This window comes from Microcaecilia unicolor, unplaced genomic scaffold (assembly GCF_901765095.1).
Source record: "Microcaecilia unicolor unplaced genomic scaffold, aMicUni1.1, whole genome shotgun sequence".
NCBI classification, from domain to species: domain Eukaryota; kingdom Metazoa; phylum Chordata; class Amphibia; order Gymnophiona; family Siphonopidae; genus Microcaecilia; species Microcaecilia unicolor.
In genome coordinates, this window is record NW_021963777.1 from 32,395 (window position 1) to 52,132 (window position 19,738).

Consider the following 19,738-nt stretch of genomic DNA (forward strand, 5'->3'; position numbering starts at 1 on the left):
ACAGATTGAAGGGGGGATAGGTGGCTAAGCGGGAGGCCAGCGAGGAGAAGGTTGCAATAGTCAAGACGAGAGGTAACGAGCGAGTGGACGAGGGTTCGGGTGGTCTGTTCAGAGAGGAATGGGCGAATTTTGCTAATATTAAAGAGGAAGAAGCAACAGGTCTTAGCTGTCTGCTGGATATGGGCAGAGAAGGAGAGGGAGGAGTCGAAAATGACTCCGAGATTGCGGGCTGAAGAGACGGGGAGGATGAGGGCGTTGTCAACAGAGACGGAAAGTGGGGGAAGAGGAGAAGAGGGTTTGGGTGGAAAGACAAGGAGCTCAGTCTTTGCCATGTTCAGTTTCAGATGCCGGTTGGACATCCAGGCAGCGATGTCTGAGAGGCAGGCCGAAACTTTGGCCTGGGTTTTGACTGTGATGTCGGGAGTGGAGAGGTAAAGCTGGGTGTCATCAGCATAGAGATGGTACTGGAAACCATGTGATGAGATCAGCGAGCCCAGGGAAGAGGTGTATATCGAGAAAAGAAGCGGTCCAAGGACAGATCCTTGAGGAACCCCAACAGAGAGCAGAACGGGGGTGGAAGAAGAGCCATTAGAAAATACTCTGAAGGTGCGTTGGGAAAGATACGAAGAGAACCAGGAGAGGACGGAGCTCTGGAACCCGAATGAGGACAGTGTGTCAAGAAGTGTGCTGCTGCGGCTAGGAAAGCGAATAGAATGTTGGGTGTTATTAGGAAGGGTATGGAGTCCAGGTGTGCGGATGTTATAATGCCGTTGTATCGCTCCATGGTGCGACCGCACCTGGAGTATTGTGTTCAGTACTGGTCTCCGTATCTCAAAAAGATATAGTAGAATTGGAAAAGGTACAGCGAAGGGCGACGAAAATGATAGTGGGGATGGGACGACTTTCCTATGAAGAGAGGCTGAGAAGGCTAGGGCTTTTCAGCTTGGAGAAGAGACGGCTGAGGGGAGATATGATAGAAGTGTATAAAATAATGAGTGGAATGGATCGGGTGGATGTGAAGCGACTGTTCACGCTATCCAAAAATACTAGGACTAGAGGGCATGAGTTGAAGCTACAGTGTGGTAAATTTAAAACGAATCGGAGAAAATTTTTCTTCACCCAACGTGTAATTAGACTCTGGAATTCATTGCCGGAGAACGTGGTACGGGCGGTTAGCTTGACGGAGTTTAAAAAGGGGTTAGATAGATTCCTAAAGGACAAGTCCATAGACCGCTATTAAATGGACTTGGAAAAATTCCGCATTTTTAGGTATAACTTGTCTGGAATGTTTTTACGTTTGGGGAGCGTGCCAGGTGCCCTTGACCTGGATTGGCCACTGTCGGTGACAGGATGCTGGGCTAGATGGACCTTTGGTCTTTCCCAGTATGGCACTACTTATGTACTTATGTACTTAAGTAAATTATGATTGACGGTGTCAAAGGCGGCAGATAGGTCGAGGAGGATGAGGATGGAGTAGTGACCTTTGGATTTGGCAAGGAACAGGTCATTGCAGACTTTAGAGAGTGCTGTTTCTGTCGAGTGTAGTGGGCGAAAGCCGGATTGAAGCGGATCGAGGACAGCCTGAGAGGAGAGGAAATCAAGGCAGCGGCTGTGGACAACGCGTTCAAGTAATTTGGAGAGGAAGGGTAGGAGAGAGATGGGGCGGTAGTTGGAGGGACAGGTGGGGTCAAGTGATGGTTTTTTGAGAAGTGGTCTGACTACAGTGTGCTTGAAGGTGTCAGGGACAGTAGCAGTGGAGAGAGAGAGGTTGAGGATGTGACAGATTGAGGGGTTAACTGTAGGAGAGATGTTGGTAAGCAGATTGGTGGGAATGGGATCAGAGGAACAGGTGGTGCACTTAGAGGAAGAAAGAAGGCGAGCAGTTTCCTCTTCGGTGATCTCAGGGAAGGAGGAGAAGGAGGCCAGGTTAGTTTGGTTGAGGGAGTGGGTTAAGAAGTCACAGGGAGGAGAAGGCCTGGAAGTGAATTCAAGGTTTATTTTCTGCACTTTATCGCGGAAGTAGTCAGCAAGTGTTTGAGGAGAGAGTGAGGGGGGGGGGGGGGGAGCGGAGGGCACTTTAAGTAGGGAGTTGAGGGTGGCGAAGAAGCGACGAGGGTTGAAGCCAAGAGAATTGGTTAATTGAGAATAATATTCCTGTTTGGCAAGGAATAGGGAGGACTGGAAGGAGGATAGCATGAATTTGTAATGGGTGAAGTCTGACAGGGTGCGAGATTTCCTCCAGAGTCGTTCAGCAGATCGGGTGCAGGAGAGAAGGTAACGGATGCAAGGGGTTAACCAGGGCTGAGGATTAATGCGCTTAGTGGGGCGAGAGACAGATGGTGCTAGGGTATCCAGAGCAGTGGAGAGAATTTCATTGTAGGTAGAGACAGCCGTGTCGACAGATTCAGAAGACGAGATGGAAGGGAAGAGATTGGAGATGTGAGAGGATAGGGTAGGGGGTCGACAGCTTGGAGATTCCTGAAGGCACTGGTTATAGTTGGGCGAGGTTGAGGGGGAGGGTGATGAAGTGTGAGGGTGATTAGGTGATGATCTGAGATAGGAAGGACTGAGGTGCAGAAATTGGAGGGTGAGCAGGAGGAGAAGAGAACGAGGTCGAGACAATGGCCATTACGGTGAGTAGGGATACTAGAGCATAGTTGGAGGTTAAAGGACGATGTCAGAGTGAGGAATTTAGAAGCATAGGAGTTGGAAGGGTTGTCAACATGAATGTTAAAATCACCAAGAATGAGGGATGGAGATGAGGGATCAAGAAAGACGGTGAGCCAAGCGTCGAAGTCAGTAAGGAATGAAGAGAGGGGCTTCTCAGGGGGGCGGTAGATGACTGCAACTCTGAGTGGTGTCGGGTAGAATAGACGGATGGCATGAGTTTCAAAGGATAAGAAGCAGTGAGACTGTGGCAGGAGGAGGGGTTGGAAACTACAAGAGGGTGAGAGAAGAAACCCAACGCCTCCACCGCATGCATCTGGGCGGGGAGTGTGGGAGAAAAGATATCCTTCATGGCATAGGGCTGCGATTGAGGCAGTGTCGTTAGGGGTTATCCAAGTTTCAGTTAAAGCGAGCAGTTGAAGGGAACGGGAGATGAATAAATCGTGGATGAAGGAGAGTTTGTTGCGTACTGAGTGGGCATTCCATAGGGCACACGAGAAGGGGGGGAGAAGGGGAATAGAGATGAGATTGGAGGCATTCTGGGATTGGTTACGTGGATATGGAGAGGAGAGGTGAGGGGGACCTGGATTGGGATTGACGTCACCTGCGGAAAGTAGGAGAAGGAGTAAGAGAGTGCGGAGGAGGGTAGGGGAGGAGGGTCGACGAAGCCTTCGTGGCCACACCTCTCCTACTCTCCTCCGCTCTCTTTTACTCCTTCTCTTACTCTCAGCCGGTGACATCAATCCCTATCCTGGCCCTCCTCACCAACTACTATCCCAACTCTACAGATCTCACCGCGACCTCTCTAACCTCATCTCTATTCCTCTACTCCCCTTCTCTTCTCTGCCCTTCTCTTGTGCCCTATAGAATGCCCGCTCTATCTGTAACAAACTCCCCTATATCCAGGACCTCTTTATCTCGCGTCACCTCCATCTGCTCGCCATAACAGAAACCTGGCTCTGCCCTGATGACTCTGCTTCAGTCGCAGCCCTCTGCCATGGCGGTTATCTTTTTTCACATACTCCTCGCCCTGCTGGTCGCGGGGGGCGGTGTTGGACTACTTCTCTCTCCCTCCTCCAGATTTTAACCCCTTCTTCCACCTCAATCTTACTGTTTTTCCTCCTTTGAAGTCCACTCTATCCGCCTTTTCTCTCCTCTACCTCTTCGAATAGCGGTCATTTATCGTCCCCCTGATAAGTCCCTTTCATCCTTTCTCAGTGACTTTGATGCCTGGCTTGCCTTCTTCCATGATCCTTCCTCCCCCTCTCTCATCCTTGGTGACTTTAATATTCCTGCTAATGATCCTTCCAACTCTTATATTTCCAAGTTACTCGCTTTAACATCCTCCTTTAATCTCCAACTATGCTCCACCTCCCCCACTCATCAAAATGGTCACTGTCTTGATCTCATCTTCTCCTCCAACTGTTCACCCTCTAGTTTCCTTGCCTCTGATCTTCCCCTCTCTGATCACCATCTTATAACTTTCACACTTAAATCTCCTCCCTCCCAGTCCCGTCCTATCATATCTAATTTATCTAGGAATCTTCACGATATTGACCCTTCATCTCTATCCTCCTATGTTTCAAACCTCCTCTCTACTGTGGCACCATCCACGTCTGTCAACAAGGCTGTTTCTTCTTACAACAATACTCTATCCTGTGCCTTAGACACTCTTGCATCTTTGATGACCCGCCCTATAAGGCATACAAAACCCCAACCTTGGCTGACTTCTAATATCCGCTACCTACGTTCCTGTACCCGCTCCGCAGAACGCCTCTGGCGAAAATCTCGGGCCCTTGCTGATTTCTTACACTTTAAGTTCATGCTGACCTCCTTCCAATCTGCTCTTTTACGCGCCAAACAGGATTATTATATCCAACTGACCAACTCTCTTGGTTCTAACCCTCGACTTCTCTTCATCACATTGAACTCTCTCCTCAAGGTGCCCCCTCCCCCAACTCCCCCTTCATTATCTCCTCAGACCCTTGCTGAATTCTTTCATGACAAGGTTCAAAAGATAAACCTTGAATTCTCTACCTCGCCACCTCTCCCTCCACTAGTCCGTTCCCCTCTCTCTCCTTCCCCTCATTCCTTTTCCTCCTTTCCTGAAGTTACTATAGAGGAAACTACACTTCTCCTTTCTTCCTCAAAATGTACCACCTGTTCCTCTGATCCCATTCCCACCCACCTTCTTAATGCCATCTCTCCTGCTCTTATTCCTTTTATCTGTCACATTCTCAACCTCTCACTTTCCACTGCAACTGTCCCTACTGCCTTTAAACATGCTGTGGTCACACCTCTCCTTAAGAAGCCTTCACTTGACCCTACTTGTCCCTCTAATTACCGACCCATCTCCCTCCTCCCTTTTCTCTCCAAATTACTTGAGCGTGCTGTTCACCGCCGCTGCATTGATTTTCTCTCCTCACATGCTATTCTTGACCCACTACAATCTGGTTTTCACCCTCTCCACTCAACCGAAACTGTGCTTACTAAAGTCTCCAATGACCTATTACTGGCTAAATCCAGAGGTCTCTATTCCATCCTCATTCTTCTTGATCTTTCCGCTGCTTTTGACACTGTCGATCACAGCATACTCCTCGATACCCTGTCCTCACTTGGATTCCAGGGCTCTGTCCTTTCCTGGTTCTCTTCCTATCTCTCCCTCCGCACCTTCAGTGTTCACTCTGGTGGATCATCTTCTACTTCTATCCCTCTGCCTGTCGGTGTACCTCAGGGTTCTGTTCTCGGTCCCCTCCTCTTTTCTATCTACACTTATTCCCTTGGTTCATTAATCTCATCCCATGGCTTTTCCTACCATCTCTATGCTGATGACTCCCAAATCTACCTTTCTACCCCTGATATCTTACCTTGCATCCAAAGCAAAGTTTCAGCGTGCTTGTCTGACATTGCTGTCTGGATGTCTCAACGCCACCTGAAATTAAACATGACCAAAACCGAGCTTCTCATTTTCCCCCCAAACCCACCTCCCCGCTCCCCCCCCCCCGTTTTCTATTTCTGTTGATGGCTCTCTCATTCTCCCTGTCTCCTCAGCTCGAAACCTTGGGGTCATCTTTGACTCTTCTCTCTCCTTCTCTGCTCATATCCAGCAGATCGCCAAGACCTGTCGTTTCTTTCTTTACAACATCCGTAAAATCCGCCCCTTTCTTTCCGAGCACTCTACCAAAACCCTCATCCACACCCTTATCACCTCTCGTTTTTGTCTGACATTGCTGTCTGGATGTCTCAACGCCACCTGAAATTAAACATGACCAAAACCGAGCTTCTCATTTTCCCCCCCCAAACCCACCTCCCCGCTCCCCCCGTTTTCTATTTCTGTTGATGGCTCTCTCATTCTCCCTGTCTCCTCAGCTCGAAACCTTGGGGTCATCTTTGACTCTTCTCTCTCCTTCTCTGCTCATATCCATCAGATCGCCAAGACCTGTCGTTTCTTTCTTTACAACATCCGTAAAATCCGCCCCTTTCTTTCCGATCACTCTACCAAAACCCTCATCCACACCCTTGTCACCTCTCGTTTAGACTACTGCAATCTGCTTCTTGCTGGCCTCCCACTTAGTCACCTCTCCCCTCTCCAATCGGTTCAAAACTCTGCTGCCCGTCTCGTCTTCTGCTAGGGTCGCTTTACTCATACTACCCCTCTCCTCAAGTCGCTTCAGTGGCTCCCTATCCGTTTTCGCATCCTGTTCAAACTTCTTCTACTAACCTATAAATGTACTCACTCTGCTGCTCCCCAGTATCTCTCCACACTCGTCCTTCCCTACACCCCTTCCTGTGCACTCCGCTCCATGGATAAATCCTTCTTATCTGTTCCCTTCTCCACTACTGCCAACTCCAGACTTCGCGCCTTCTGTCTCGCTGCACCCTACGCCTGGAATAAACTTCCTGAACCCCTACATCTTGCCCCATCCTTGGCCACCTTTAAATCTAGACTGAAAGCCCACCTCTTTAACATTGCTTTTGACTCGTAACCACTTGCCTCCACCTACCCTCCTCTCCTCCTTCCTGTACACATTAATTGATTTGATTACTTTATTTTTTGTCTATTAGATTGTAAGCTCTTTGAGCAGGGACTGTCTTTCTTCTATGTTTGTGCAGCGCTGCGTACGCCTTGTAGCGCTATAGAAATGCTAAGTAGTAGTAGTAATATATTGCACTAAATGAAAAATTGGATATAATAGGCATTACAGAGACCTGGTGGAAGGAGGATAACCAGTGGGACACTGTCATACCGGGGTACAAAGTATATCGTAGTCATAGGGTGGACCAGACTGGTGGAGGGGTAGAATTGTATATTAAAGAGACACTTCACTCAGATAGATTACAAATTCAGCAGGACACAAATCACACCTTTGAATCATTGTGGGTTGAAATTCCATGTATAAAAGGGAAAATACGGTGATAGGAATGTACTACCGTCCGCCTCACCAGGATGAGCAGGTAGACGCAGAAATGATAAAAGAATTCAGAGACGCGAACAAAATGGGCAATGTGATAAGGTAAAATTATGTATCATACCTGATAATTTTCTTTCCATTAATCATAGCTGATCAATCCATAGACTGGTGGGTTGTGTCCATCTACCAGCAGGTGGAGATAGAGAGCAAACTTTTGCCTCCCTATATGTGGTCATGTGCTGCCGGAAACTCCTCAGTATGTCGATATCAAAGCTCCATCCGCAGGACTCAGCACTTAGAGAATTACACCCACAAAGGGACACTCTGCCCAGCTCACCACCGCCGAAACGGGGGAGGGGAATTAACCCAGCTCATCCCCACACAAGTGGGGGAGGGGAATCCGTCCAGCTCATCCCCGCAGGGCGGGGGAGGGACACCACACCCGCCGATGCGGGGGGATCTGGCTTATCCTGCAACCGCAACCGCGGGAGGAGCTGACTGACCCTAACACCGCCGAAGCGGGAGGGGTACAAAGCTGCCCTACAACCGCACAAAGCGGGAGGGAGTGCCGGCAGAATTTTAAGTCTCAATCCAGCCCCGTAAAACGGAGGGGAGAGGAATGCAGCAGCTCACTGTAACACAAACTCGTCTCAACTCTTGAAGAATCCAAGTGAAAAAACTTGAACACGAAGTCTTTCTGAAGTAACTGAAGACTAAACTTGAACCTGAAATGCAACCAGAATAAAAACAGTACAGATATCTGGGAGGGGCTATGGATTGATCAGCTATGATTAATGGAAAGAAAATTATCAGGTATGATACATAATTTTACTTTCCATATCATCAAGCTGATCAATCCATAGACTGGTGGGATGTACCGAAGCAGTACTCACCCAGGGCGGGACATTGAAATCCCTGACCTCAACACTGAAGCTCCAAACCGGGCCTCCGCCCGTGCAGCCACAGTCAAACGGTAATGCTTGGAGAATGTATGAGCCGAAGCCCAAGTTGCCGCCTTGCATATCTCTTCCAAGGAGACGGAACCGGCCTCTGCCATCGAGGCCGCCTGAGCTCTCGTGGAGTGAGCCTTCAGCTGGATAGGCGGCACCTTCCCCGCGGCCACATAAGCCGCTGCAATGGCTTCCTTGACCCATCTTGCCACTGTAGGCTTAGCAGCCTGCAGACCCTTACGAGGACCTGCAAACAGGACAAACAGATGATCCGATTTCCGGAAATCATTGGTCACTTCCAAGTATCTGATGATGACTCGTCTCACATCCAGATATTTAAGAGCAGAGTACTCCTCTGGGTAGTCCTCCCTACGAAAGGAAGGGAGACAGAGCTGCTGATTCACATGGAAGCGAGAAACAATCTTGGGCAGGAAGGAAGGCACTGTGCGAATAGTCACTCCTGCCTCAGTGAACTGCAGAAAAGGCTCTCGACATGAGAGCGCCTGGAGCTCGGAAACTCTTCTGGCTGAAGTGATAGCCACCAAAAAGACTGCTTTCAACGTCAGGTCTTTCAGAGATGCCCTCGACAAGGGTTCAAAAGGCGGCTTCTGCAATGCTCTTAGCACCAGGTTGAGATTCCACGCAGGCACCACTGAGTGCAGAGGAGGGCGCAGGTGATTAACTCCCTTGAGAAAGCGCACCACATCTGGCTGCGAAGCCAGGGAAGCACCCTTCAGGCGGCCCCTGAAGCAAGCCAGAGCCGCTACCTGGACTTTAAGGGAACTGAGCGACAGGCCTTTCTCCAGACCTTCTTGCAGGAATGCCAACACTGAAGAAATTGGAGCAGTGAAGGGAGAAAGTGAGCCTGCTTCACACCACGCTGCAAAGATACGCCAAACCCTGGCGTAAGCAGTAGAAGTAGAGCGCTTCCTCGCTCTCAGCATAGTGGCGATGACCTTGTCTGAGAAGCCCTTCTTCCTCAGACGCTGCCGCTCAATAGCCAGGCCGTAAGACCAAAGGGGGAGGGATCCTCCATCACCACGGGACCCTGATGTAACAGGCCCTGCTCCACTGGCAGCCGCAGAGGATCGTCGACTGAGAGCCTGATCAAGTCCACATACCAGGGACGTCTGGGCCAATCCGGACCCACCAGGATTACCCTGCCGGGATGCTTTGCCACCCGGTCTAGCACCCTGCCCAACATGGGCCAGGGCGGGAACACATAGAGAAGCTCTTGTGTCGGCCACTGTTGGAGAAGAGCATCTACTCCCAGGGATCGAGGGTCCCGTCCTCTGCTGAAAAAGCGCGGCACTTGGCAATTGGCCGATGACGCCATCAGATCTAGGCTCGGCTGGCCCCAGCGCTTCGTGATGTCCAAGAACGCCTGAGCAGATAGCTGCCACTCTCCGGGCTCCAAGGTATGGCGACTGAGAAAGTCCGCCTTGACATTCATGACTCCGGCAATGTGGGCCGCTGAAAGCTGCTCCAGGTTCGCTTCCGCCCACTGGCAAAGATTCATAGCCTCCTTGGCTAGAGGGGCGCTCTTGGTACCTCCCTGGCGGTTGACATAGGCCACAGCCGTGGCATTGTCCGACAGGACCCGTACAGGCTTCAACACCAGTACCGGGATGAACTCCAATAACACCAACCGAATGGCTCTGAGTTCCAGGAGGTTGATAGACCACTTGCCTCTGCAGGAGACTAGAGCCCCTGCGCTGTCCTTCCCAAGCAGTGGGCTCCCCAGCCCATCAAAGAGGCGTCTGTCGTGACGACAATCCACTCCGGGGTCACCAGAGGCAATCCTGCAGACAACTCGTCTGTCTGCGTCCACCAGCTCAGCGCCTTGCGCACTGCTGGGTCCTCGGGAAGGCGCACAGCATAATCCTCCGACATCGGAGTCCAGCGCAGCAGCAGAGATAGCTGTAGTGGTCTCATATGAGCCCTGGCCCAGGGCACTACTTCCATCGTGGCCGTCATAGAGCCCAACAGCTGCACGTAGTCCCAAGCCCAAAAGGAGAGGCTACTAGGAACTAGTCCACCTGAGCCTGAAGCTTGACAATCCGATTGTCTGGCAGGAACACTCTGCCCACTTGGGTGTCGAATCGAACTCCCAGATACACCAGGGACTGAGTCGGGCGCAGCTGGCTCTTCTTCCAGTTGATGATCCATCCCAGGGAGCTCAAAAGAGCAACTACCCGGTCCATAGCTTTGCCGCACTCTGCATAAGAGGGGGCTCGGATCAACCAGTCGTCCAGATAAGGATGGACTTGTACTCCTTCCTTTAGCAGGAAGGCCGCTATGACCCCCATTACTTTGGAAAAGGTCCGCGGAGCAGTAGCCAACCCGAAAGGGAGGGCTCTGAACTGGAAGTGTCGTCCCAGGACTGCAAAACGCAGAAAGCGTTGATGAGGAGGCCAGATGGGAATATGCAGGTACGCTTCCTTGATGTCCAAGGATGCCAGGAACTCTCCTGCCTTCACTGCCGCTATAACAGAGCGGAGAGTCTCCATGCGAAAGTGCCGCACTTTCACGGCCCGATTGACCCCTTTGAGGTCGAGGATAGGCCGGACAGAACCTCCTTTCTTTGGTACCACAAAGTAAATGGAGTAACGTCCCTTGCCAAGCTGACTTTTTGGCACCGGAACGACCACGCCCAGGCGGATCAGATTGACCAAGGTCTGCTGCACTGCCACGGCTTTGACCGGAGACTTGCAGGGAGAGAGTACAAACCCGTCTTTTAAGGGTCGGCAGAACTCTAGCTTGTAGCCGTCTCTGATGACTTCTAGCACCCACGCGTCTGAAGTTATTGTGGTCCACTCGCCCAGAAACGAGGACAGCCGTCCTCCAATCTGCACCGGGGCGTGGACCAAGGCCCCGTCATTGGGTACGAGACCCTGGGGGAGGACCGGAGGGAGCACCTCCGGGACGGCGGTCTCTGCGAAAGGAATGCTGCTTGGGGGAGAAATTCCTCTTGAAGGAAGAGGGGGCAGAGGAACCCGACTTGCCCGGGCGGTACCGACGGGCTTCCTGCAACCGTCCTCTGGAGGTACCGGGACGAGTACTAGCCCGAGCCCTGACCTCTGGTAATTTCTTGCCCTTAGACGTGCCAAGATCGGTCACGATTTTGTCCAGCTCGACCCCAAAGAGCAGCTTGCCTTTAAAAGGCAATCTAGCCAGGCGGGATTTAGAGGCGTGGTCAGCAGACCAATGTTTCAGCCAAAGCCACCGCCGCGCAGAGATTGTCTGAGCCATGCCTTTCGCTGAGGCCCTCAAGACATCATACAGCAAGTCTGCCAAATAGGCTAAGCCCGATTCCAGGGCCGGCCAATCAGCCCTCAAGGAATGATCCGAGGGGGAAGCCCGCTGCACCATAGTCAGGCACATCCTGGCCACATAGGAGCCGCAAACTGAGGCCTGCAAACTTAAAGCAGCCGCCTCAAAGGACGACCTTAAGGCCGCCTCCAATCTTCTGTCTTGGGCGTCCTTTAGGGCCGTGCCACCTTCCACCGGCAACGCCGTTTTCTTAGTCACCGCAGTGATTAAGAATCCACGGTAGGCCACAGATAGGCCTCACGTTCACTCACAGCCAAAGGATAGAGGCGGGACATAGCCCTAGCCACTTTAAGGCTCGCTTCCGGGACATCCCATTGAGCCGAAATTAAGGTGTGCATGGCATCATGCACGTGGAAGGTTCTAGGGGGGCGCTTCGTCCCCAGCATAATGGCAGAGCCAACAGGGGCTGAGGGAGAGACGTCCTCCGGAGAGGAAATCTTCAAAGTGTCCATGGCCTGTAACAACAGGTTGGGCAAATCCTCTGGGCTAAAAAGCCGCGCTGCAGAGGGGTCATCCGCTCCATCCGAGCGGGGATCCGTCTCCTCCAAGGAGTCCGCAAAGGACCGTTGGGAGACCTCATACACGCTGCCCTCATCTACATCGGAGGAGACAAAGTCCTCCAAGGCCTGGGAATCAACCCGAGGGCGTTTACCTCTGGGAACCTCAACCTCTTTACCAGACGAGGGAGCAGGGGCAGCGTTTTGCATGAGGAAGGCCTGATGCAGCAGCAAAACAAACTCGGGGGAGAAACCCCCCAGACTGTGCACTTCCGCAGCCTGGGCAACAGCCCCAGACGCACCCTCAACCGGCGCTCGAAAGAGCGGGGGAGAGACATGCTGCGCATCCAAAATGGCGTCCGGCGCGACACTCCGCGAAGGAGCCGCGCGGGAAGAACGGCGCTTAACTTTAGCCGCTTTTGTGCCGTCGCCCAAATTAAGGGCGTTCATGGCATTAATGTCTCCAACCTCAAGGGCGGCCCACGAGGAAGCCGTCCGAGCCGCGTGGCCGGCCAAGATGGCGGAGGCGAGGAGCGGGGGATGGGCGTTTATGGTGGGAAAAATCGCCACGCCGGAGGAAGGACCGGGACATTCATCGGTCACGAAACTGTCACCCAACAAGGGCGAATCAGGCTTTAAGACCCCCGCATCCCCTCTAGAAGCGCTCAAGCGATCCGGGGAGCGACCCTTTGCGCCCTCGCCCTCCGACGCCATATGCCACGAGGAGAAGAATCGGGGAACCCCCTGCCCGCTATAAAAAGGTAAAAATTACCTGCTTTCCGCTCCGAGCTGTAACGACCTGGTGTCCCAGTGAGTAGCTGCAATGAACGTTTAAATAAACGTCGAAATAAACGCCTTTAAGGACGTTCAAAATTTTTTTTTTTTTTTTAACGGAGCCAGCGGGAGGGGGGAGAAAAGGAGGGACCTGGCACCACCAGGTTTGCACTTCCTCAAAAGAGCCCTCAACCCCAGGCACTCAACAAAACCTAAAAATTAGGCTTGGAGGCCTAGCCAGAGCTGCTGCTGTGTGTGACCACCACCTGCTGAGATAGAGAACATACTGAGGAGTTTCCGGCAGCACATGACCACATATAGGGAGGCAAAAGTTTGCTCTCTATCTCCACCTGCTGGTAGATGGACACAACCCACCAGTCTATGGATTGATCAGCTTGATGATATGGAATAATGGGTGACTTCAATTATCCAAATATAGACTGAGTAAATATAACATCAGGACACGCTAGAGAGGTACAATTCCTTGATGAAATCAAGGACAGCTTTATGGAGCAACTGGTGCAGGAGCCGACGAGAGAAGGAAAAATTCTAGACTTGGTTCTTAGTGGAGCGCATGATCTGCTGAGGGACGTTATGGTACAGGGGCCGCTTGATAACAGTGATCATAATATGATCAGTTTTGATATTGACCTTGAAGTAACTGTACACAGAAAGTCAAATACGTTAGCGTTTAACTTTAAAAAAGGAGACTATGATAAAATGAGAAGAACGGTTAAAAAAAAAACGTAGGGGGGCAACTGAGAGAGTAAAAACTGTACAACAGGCGTGGACGCTGTTCAAAAATACCATCCTGGAGGCCCAGGCCATACATATTCCGCGAATTAGAAAAGAAAGACGGAAGTCCAAAAGACACCCGGCCTGGTCGAAAAGTGAGGTGAAGGAAGCTATTAGGGCTAAAAGAAACGCCTTCAGAAAATGGAAGAAGGAACCATCTGAAAATAACAAGAAGCAGCATAAGGAGTGTCAAAGCAAATGCCAGGCACAGATAAAGAAGGCCAAGAGGGATTTCGAAAAAAGATAGCATTAGAGGCAAAAAAAAACATAGTAAAAATTTCTTTTCGGTATATTAAAAGCAGGAAGCCGGCAAAAGAATCGGTTGGGCCGCTGGATGACCGAGGGGTAAAAGGGGCGATCAAGGAAGACAAAGACGTAGCGGAGAGACTGAATGAATTCTTTGCTTCGGTCTTCACCGAGGAAGATTTGGGTGGGATACCGGTGTCGGAAATGGTATTTCAAGCGGACAAGTCGGAGAAACTTACTGACTTCACGGTAAACCTGGAGGACGTAATGGGGCAGTTCGGCAAACTGAAGAGTAGCAAATCTCCTGGACCGGATGGTATTCATCCTAGAGTACTGATAGAACTGAAAAATGAGCTTGCGGAGCTACTGCTAGTGATATGCAACTTATCCTTAAAATCAAGCGTGGTACCGGAAGATTGGAGGGTGGCCAATGTAACGCCCATTTTTTAAAAAGGCTCCAGGGGAGATCCGGAAAATTATAGACCGGTGAGCGGAGGGGATGAATTCTACTTGTCCCCCCCCCCCCCCCCTTCCAGTGGTTGCAGCCTGCCGATGGTCATAATGTCGCGTAAGGGATGGGAACTCTAAGGAAAAGCCTGCCTCTAAAATAAAAGTCCAGACACAAAAGAGAGGGAAAACAGCATACAAAAACAACCAAGCAACAGAAAAAGCAAACGCTGGGCCTTCAGGATTGAGAAAAATGTAGTCCTTTATTTTGACAAAGACTTTGTCTAAATAAAGGATACATTTTTCTCCATTCTGAAGGCCCAGCGTTTGCTTTTTCTGTTTGCTCTAAAATAAAAGTGCCATAGCCTGGTGCCAGTTGCGATCTTGGGAGGGAGTCCGTATGAGAGGTGGGGGCGAGTAAGAATTTGGTCTGTGTATCTGGCAAGACATTCTGCAAAACCCCTCCTCAGAAAGGGACTTTTGCTCTTTTTCAAAGGAATTTGAGTAGTAGAATACTTTAAAAGAAAACACCACAAACTTAGTGAGAGATTAGTTGTGACACAGGTGCTGAGGTCCATTGACAGCTGCCTGACTCAGGCTAGTTTGCCAACGTGGTAAGGTTTTTTTTTTACCGGTACAACTAGACGGCTTACCCTGGCCCTAGACATGAGTGCAAAAAGAAAGAGCTATTCCGTCGAGTACAAGAAAGGAATCGTGGAAGACTCTTGGGGCAAAAATCTTACTGTTTTCTGCAAAGAGAAGATGTTGAATATCCGATTGGTCCGAAAATAGCGAGCAGATTACGGTAACCTCAGTCAACAAGTGGACAACGGAAAAGCTAAAAAGCGCAAGTGTGGATCAGGTCGGCAACCATTATTTTCTGAGCTGGAAGACCTGATCTGTGACTGGGTTGTTGACAGGAGAGCAAAGGCTTTGGTTGTGAATAGGGCTCAGGTTCAAGAATTTGCCCTTGAAATGGCACCACAGTTCGAAATAGCCCCCGAAGAATTCAAAGCATCACAACACTGGCTGGATGGTTTCCTTCAGCGAAGTGAACTGTCTTTAAGAAGATCCACAACACTGTTTAGGCTGGAAGATGCTGAAATTATTAAACGTGCATTTGCATTCAAGTCCTTTATTGATGACGCTGACTTCTCTAAATACAATCTTTCCAACATGATTGCTATGGATGAAACTGCAGTGTTTATGGGCCAAGCATCTCAAACAACAATTGAACAGCGGGGTGCCTCCTCAGTGTACATACCCTCCACTGCTTACGAAAGTGCACGTTTTACCTGTATTTTGGCAATTCGTCTGGATGGCACTAAAGTCCCAGCTTTAATAATTTCTAAGGGCAAGAAGGATAAGATTGAACGTGTTTCAGGCATTTTTATTCTTGAAACTGAAAAGCCTGGCCACGCAAGCAGTTATAAGGAAGTGGGTCGATTTAATGCTGCCGCTTGTTACGCGAGGGAGCCAAGAGGTCTGCTAGTCTGGGATGCAGCCAGCACACACCGCGCTAAAGACATGAAGAAATTTCTTCAGGAAAGAAAAATAGATCAAATAATGACTCCCGCAGGAATGACGGCCTATCTCCAGACTCTTGATATTGCAATAAACAAGCCATCAAGGACAATTTGCGCATGGAAATTAATGACTACATTGAAAATAGAATGGAGAAAAATCAGCGTGGAAACTTTGTCAAGCCTAAACTGCAAGAGGCTGTGACTTGGGTGAAGAGTTCATGGGAGAAAATCACTGACAGTTGCGTTGCAAATGCACTACGAGCAGGCTACCTTGACAAGAAGTACTCATTTAAGGACAGTGCTATTGCTAGACATGAGAGATTTGGGCCAATGATTCTGAAAGAAATGGAGTCACAAGAAATTCACCAGGAAATTCAGGGTTTAGATTGTTATGATGATGTTCCAGAAGATGATGATATTATTGTCATTGAATAAATCTTGCTTTGTGTTCATAAATATCGGGATCGGTAAATGTACCATACCGGTAGAAGAAATTCTTGATAGGATTCACAGTTTGTCTGGTTATGCTGGTTTGTGATGACAACAGTATGTAATAAATGTTCATTTTTTTTGTTCAACAATAAATGTGAATTCTCCTTCATGAAAATATAAAGCCTCCCCTGAAATAAGACCTAGCGCATCTTTGGGAGCAAAAATTAATATAAGACACTGTCCTTATTTTCGGGGAAACAGGGCAGTAGTAGTATATGTCAGACCTTATAGACCTACCTACTAGGAATGCAAAAAGATCAGCACGCTCATTCCTCAATCTCCACTACCCCAACTGTAAAGGGCTAAAGTATAAATCTACATACGCAACCAGTTTCTCCTACATCTGCAAACAACTATGGAACGCTCTCCCGAAGGCCATAAAAACAACGCAAGACCTTGACTATCCTTCCGCAAGGTTACTGAAACTGAACTGTTCAAGAAGTATACCAATAACATCCACCCTCAATACTAAAGAATAAGATTGCACAAGAACTAGAAACCGAACTCTTTATCACTTGAATTTATAACCTCTTTGTTAATAATGATCAAGCACTACCACTTTAATCCTTATGTCGATTATGGTCTCTCTATAGTTGATGACCTAATGTATGTTACAATCCAATCTATCACTCAGGAACCAATATGCAATACCATGTCGTAGTCTTCTTTACCATGTATGTATGCACCTTAATGCAATGACTTTTGTAATTCTGTTACCCAGAAATGGCAACCGCCATTACGACAAATGTAAGCCACATTGAGCCTGCAAGTCGGTGGGAAAATGTGGGATACAAATGCTACAAATAAATAAATAAATATGCTTTGAGCAACCACTTTATTCTTTGACATATGATACATATCTAATATCTAAATTTAATAAAAGGTATTGTGACTTATTTTTATTTATTTTTTCTGTGTGTTATCAGACAATTATGGATTTAAGTTCCACCCCCCAACCCCGCCCTCTTTAGCCTCCCCAAACAGTTGGGTCACCGATCACCAATGGTAAAAGCAGTTACCTTAGCAAGGTTTTAAAAAAGGTTTGGCTAACTTCCTAAAAGAAAAAAGTCCAAAAGCCATTATTAAGATGGACTTAGGGAAAATCCACTGCTTATTTCTAGGATAAGCACATAAAATCTATTTTACTGTTTTGGGATCTTGCCAGGTACTTGTCAATTGGTTTGGCCACTGTTGGAAAATAGGATACTGGGCATGAGGGGCCTTCAATCTGTCCCAATCTGGCAACACTTTCCTTCTATGGCAACATTCATGTGCATTTTCCCCTCTGCCTTCTCTTCTACACTCACACACACACTTTCCTTGAATCCATGTGCAGAATAGTCTCCTCTCCCATTCCTTCCTTTCATTTGCTTTCCCACTCCCCTTCTCTTCCATGTACATTTCCCCCTCTCCTCTTTCTTTTCCTTCATGTGGATCCCCCACTTCACTTCCCTTCCATCCATATGCAGAATCTTCCTCTCTACCTTCCATTCATGTGCAGCTTCTGGCCCCTACTCTGTTCCCCCCTAGGGGTCCCACATGCCTTCCTACCTCCCAATGTCCCCCTCCTCAAAGGCCTACAGATTTGCAGCATTAGCAGGTAGGATCCACAGTCTTGCTCTCTCCAGCTGGCCTGAAGCTTTCCCTCTGCTGCCTCCTTCCCACATGGCAACAGAGGGAAGGACCCTGGGGCTGGCTGTAAACAGCTTTAATCTTTTGTTTACCTTTGCAGTATCTTGTTTTAAGAAACATAAAGTAGACCTACTGCTTCACTCCACATGGACAAATAAGGAGAGAGAAGAGAAAGCAGGATAAACTGGACAGAAATCTTTTCCTGTTAGTGCTGGAACCCTGTGTGCAAGAGGAGAGAGAATCATTTCTTACCTGATCAGACATTTCCCTGCTGTTTCCCCTCTGAATAGATTCAAGCTGGAGATTTCCCTGGACAGATGAATAAAACAGGAGGAGGTTGAGCTGATTCCAGATCTGCAGAGCTGAGACTGGGTCTTGCAGGGATTCCAGGACCCAGAGACAGAAAGGTTTTGCTTTTGTTCTCAGTCTTTTCCCTCTTTGCAGCTCTTGTTGCAGACACTAGACAAAGAGACAGAGCATGTTCAGAGCTCCTCCCCCTGGTGTGGTCAAGGAGACGGCATGATGTGAAAAGGCTGAAGCCACTTCATCCAAGGCCTTCTCATTCTCCCAAATGCAGCCACCGCCATCTTTGTACACTCAAAACAACTTACTTGACCAGGATGATAAGCTCGTGCCTACTAAACTTCAGGTCACATAATGGGTCATGCACGCTCCTTGGGTGAGGTGTTACCTCCTTTAAAGTACATCTGTGTACAACCAGGAGGTTAATAAACAGGAGTGGACAGTGAGCCTCTCTAGCCCACTGTAAGCAAGGAAGCCAGTTCGGACAATTTACGTTTCCCCTTCCCAGCGCAGCCGTCATCCCCGCTCACTCAAACAAAGCAAGCAAACTAGGAGCTGCTGCTCAACATTATCTGTTTTTTAATTGTTGTTCCATCTGAAACACAGTCTAAAGCTGTTTCAGCTGGATAGACAGTGCCTTAAAAGGTGAAGGACAAAAGGTTTTTGTTTTTTGTTTCTTATTGGACAGCTTTTTAATTTATTTGAAAGCTTCCCATCTGTAGATATGAATATCCTGAAATCACAATTGAATATCACTAAAACAGCTTTAAAAATTATAATAGCTGGTAGAAACAGCCAATTTTAAACTCTGTATTTGTGCTCATTTTTCTACACTAAAACTAAATAAATACACTGTACACAATACAGATGGCCCAAATTTCAATGAGAATATCCTGTTTCCTGATGGGTTCATCTTAACTGTTCTAATCTGCCCTGGGAAGCTGGTGTTATAACCGATGATGGAATATATTGAAATTAAATGAAGTAGAATTAAACTCTCTTTTCATTGGGGGCATATGGAATCACATCTTCATCTGTTTTGTAGAACTTTACCTTTAGATACACAAATGGATTATTCTGTTGTTTGAGCATGTAACATACATAGTAGATGACAGCAGAAAAAGACCTGCACAGTCCATCCAGTCTGCCCCAACAAGATAAACTCATGTGTATCCTTACCTTGATTTGTACCTGCCTTTTTCAGGGCATAGACCGTACAAGTCTGCCCAGCAGTATTTCCCGCCTCCCAACCAACCAGTCCCGCCTCCCATCACCGGCTCTTCTGGCACAGACCGTATAAGTCTGCCCTCCACTATCCTCACCTCCCAACCACCAACCCTCTTTCCCCCACCTGCTCCACCGCCCAATTTCGGCTAAGTTGCTGAGGATCCATTCCTACTGCACAGGATTCCTTTATGCATATCCCACGCATGTTTGAATTCCGTTAACGTTTTCATCTCCACCACCTCCCGCGGGAGGGCATTCCAAGCGTCCACCACCCCTCTCGGTGAAAAATACTTCCTGACATCTTTCCTGAGTCTGCCCCCCTTCAATCGTCATTTCATGTCCTCTCGTTTCTCTACCGCCTTCCCATCTCGGAAAAGATTCGTTTGCGGATTAATACCTTTCAAATATTTGAACATCTGTATCATATCACCCCTGTT

The 19,738-nt window shown here is 48.7% G+C and overlaps 1 protein-coding gene across 1 annotated transcript in view; it reads right to left on the bottom strand.

The window, feature by feature from the left end:
* LOC115459624 (zinc finger protein 287-like) overlaps positions 1–18,230 on the bottom strand; it is a gene marked incomplete at its 5' end in the record, with an annotated part of 38,102 nt that extends 19,872 nt beyond the window's left edge. The window contains one exon of the mRNA XM_030189431.1: positions 18,024–18,230. Within this exon, the coding sequence (XP_030045291.1) occupies positions 18,024–18,230 (207 nt within the window). The remainder of the gene's footprint in view (positions 1–18,023) is intronic.
* Positions 18,231–19,738: the final 1,508 nt, after the last annotated feature.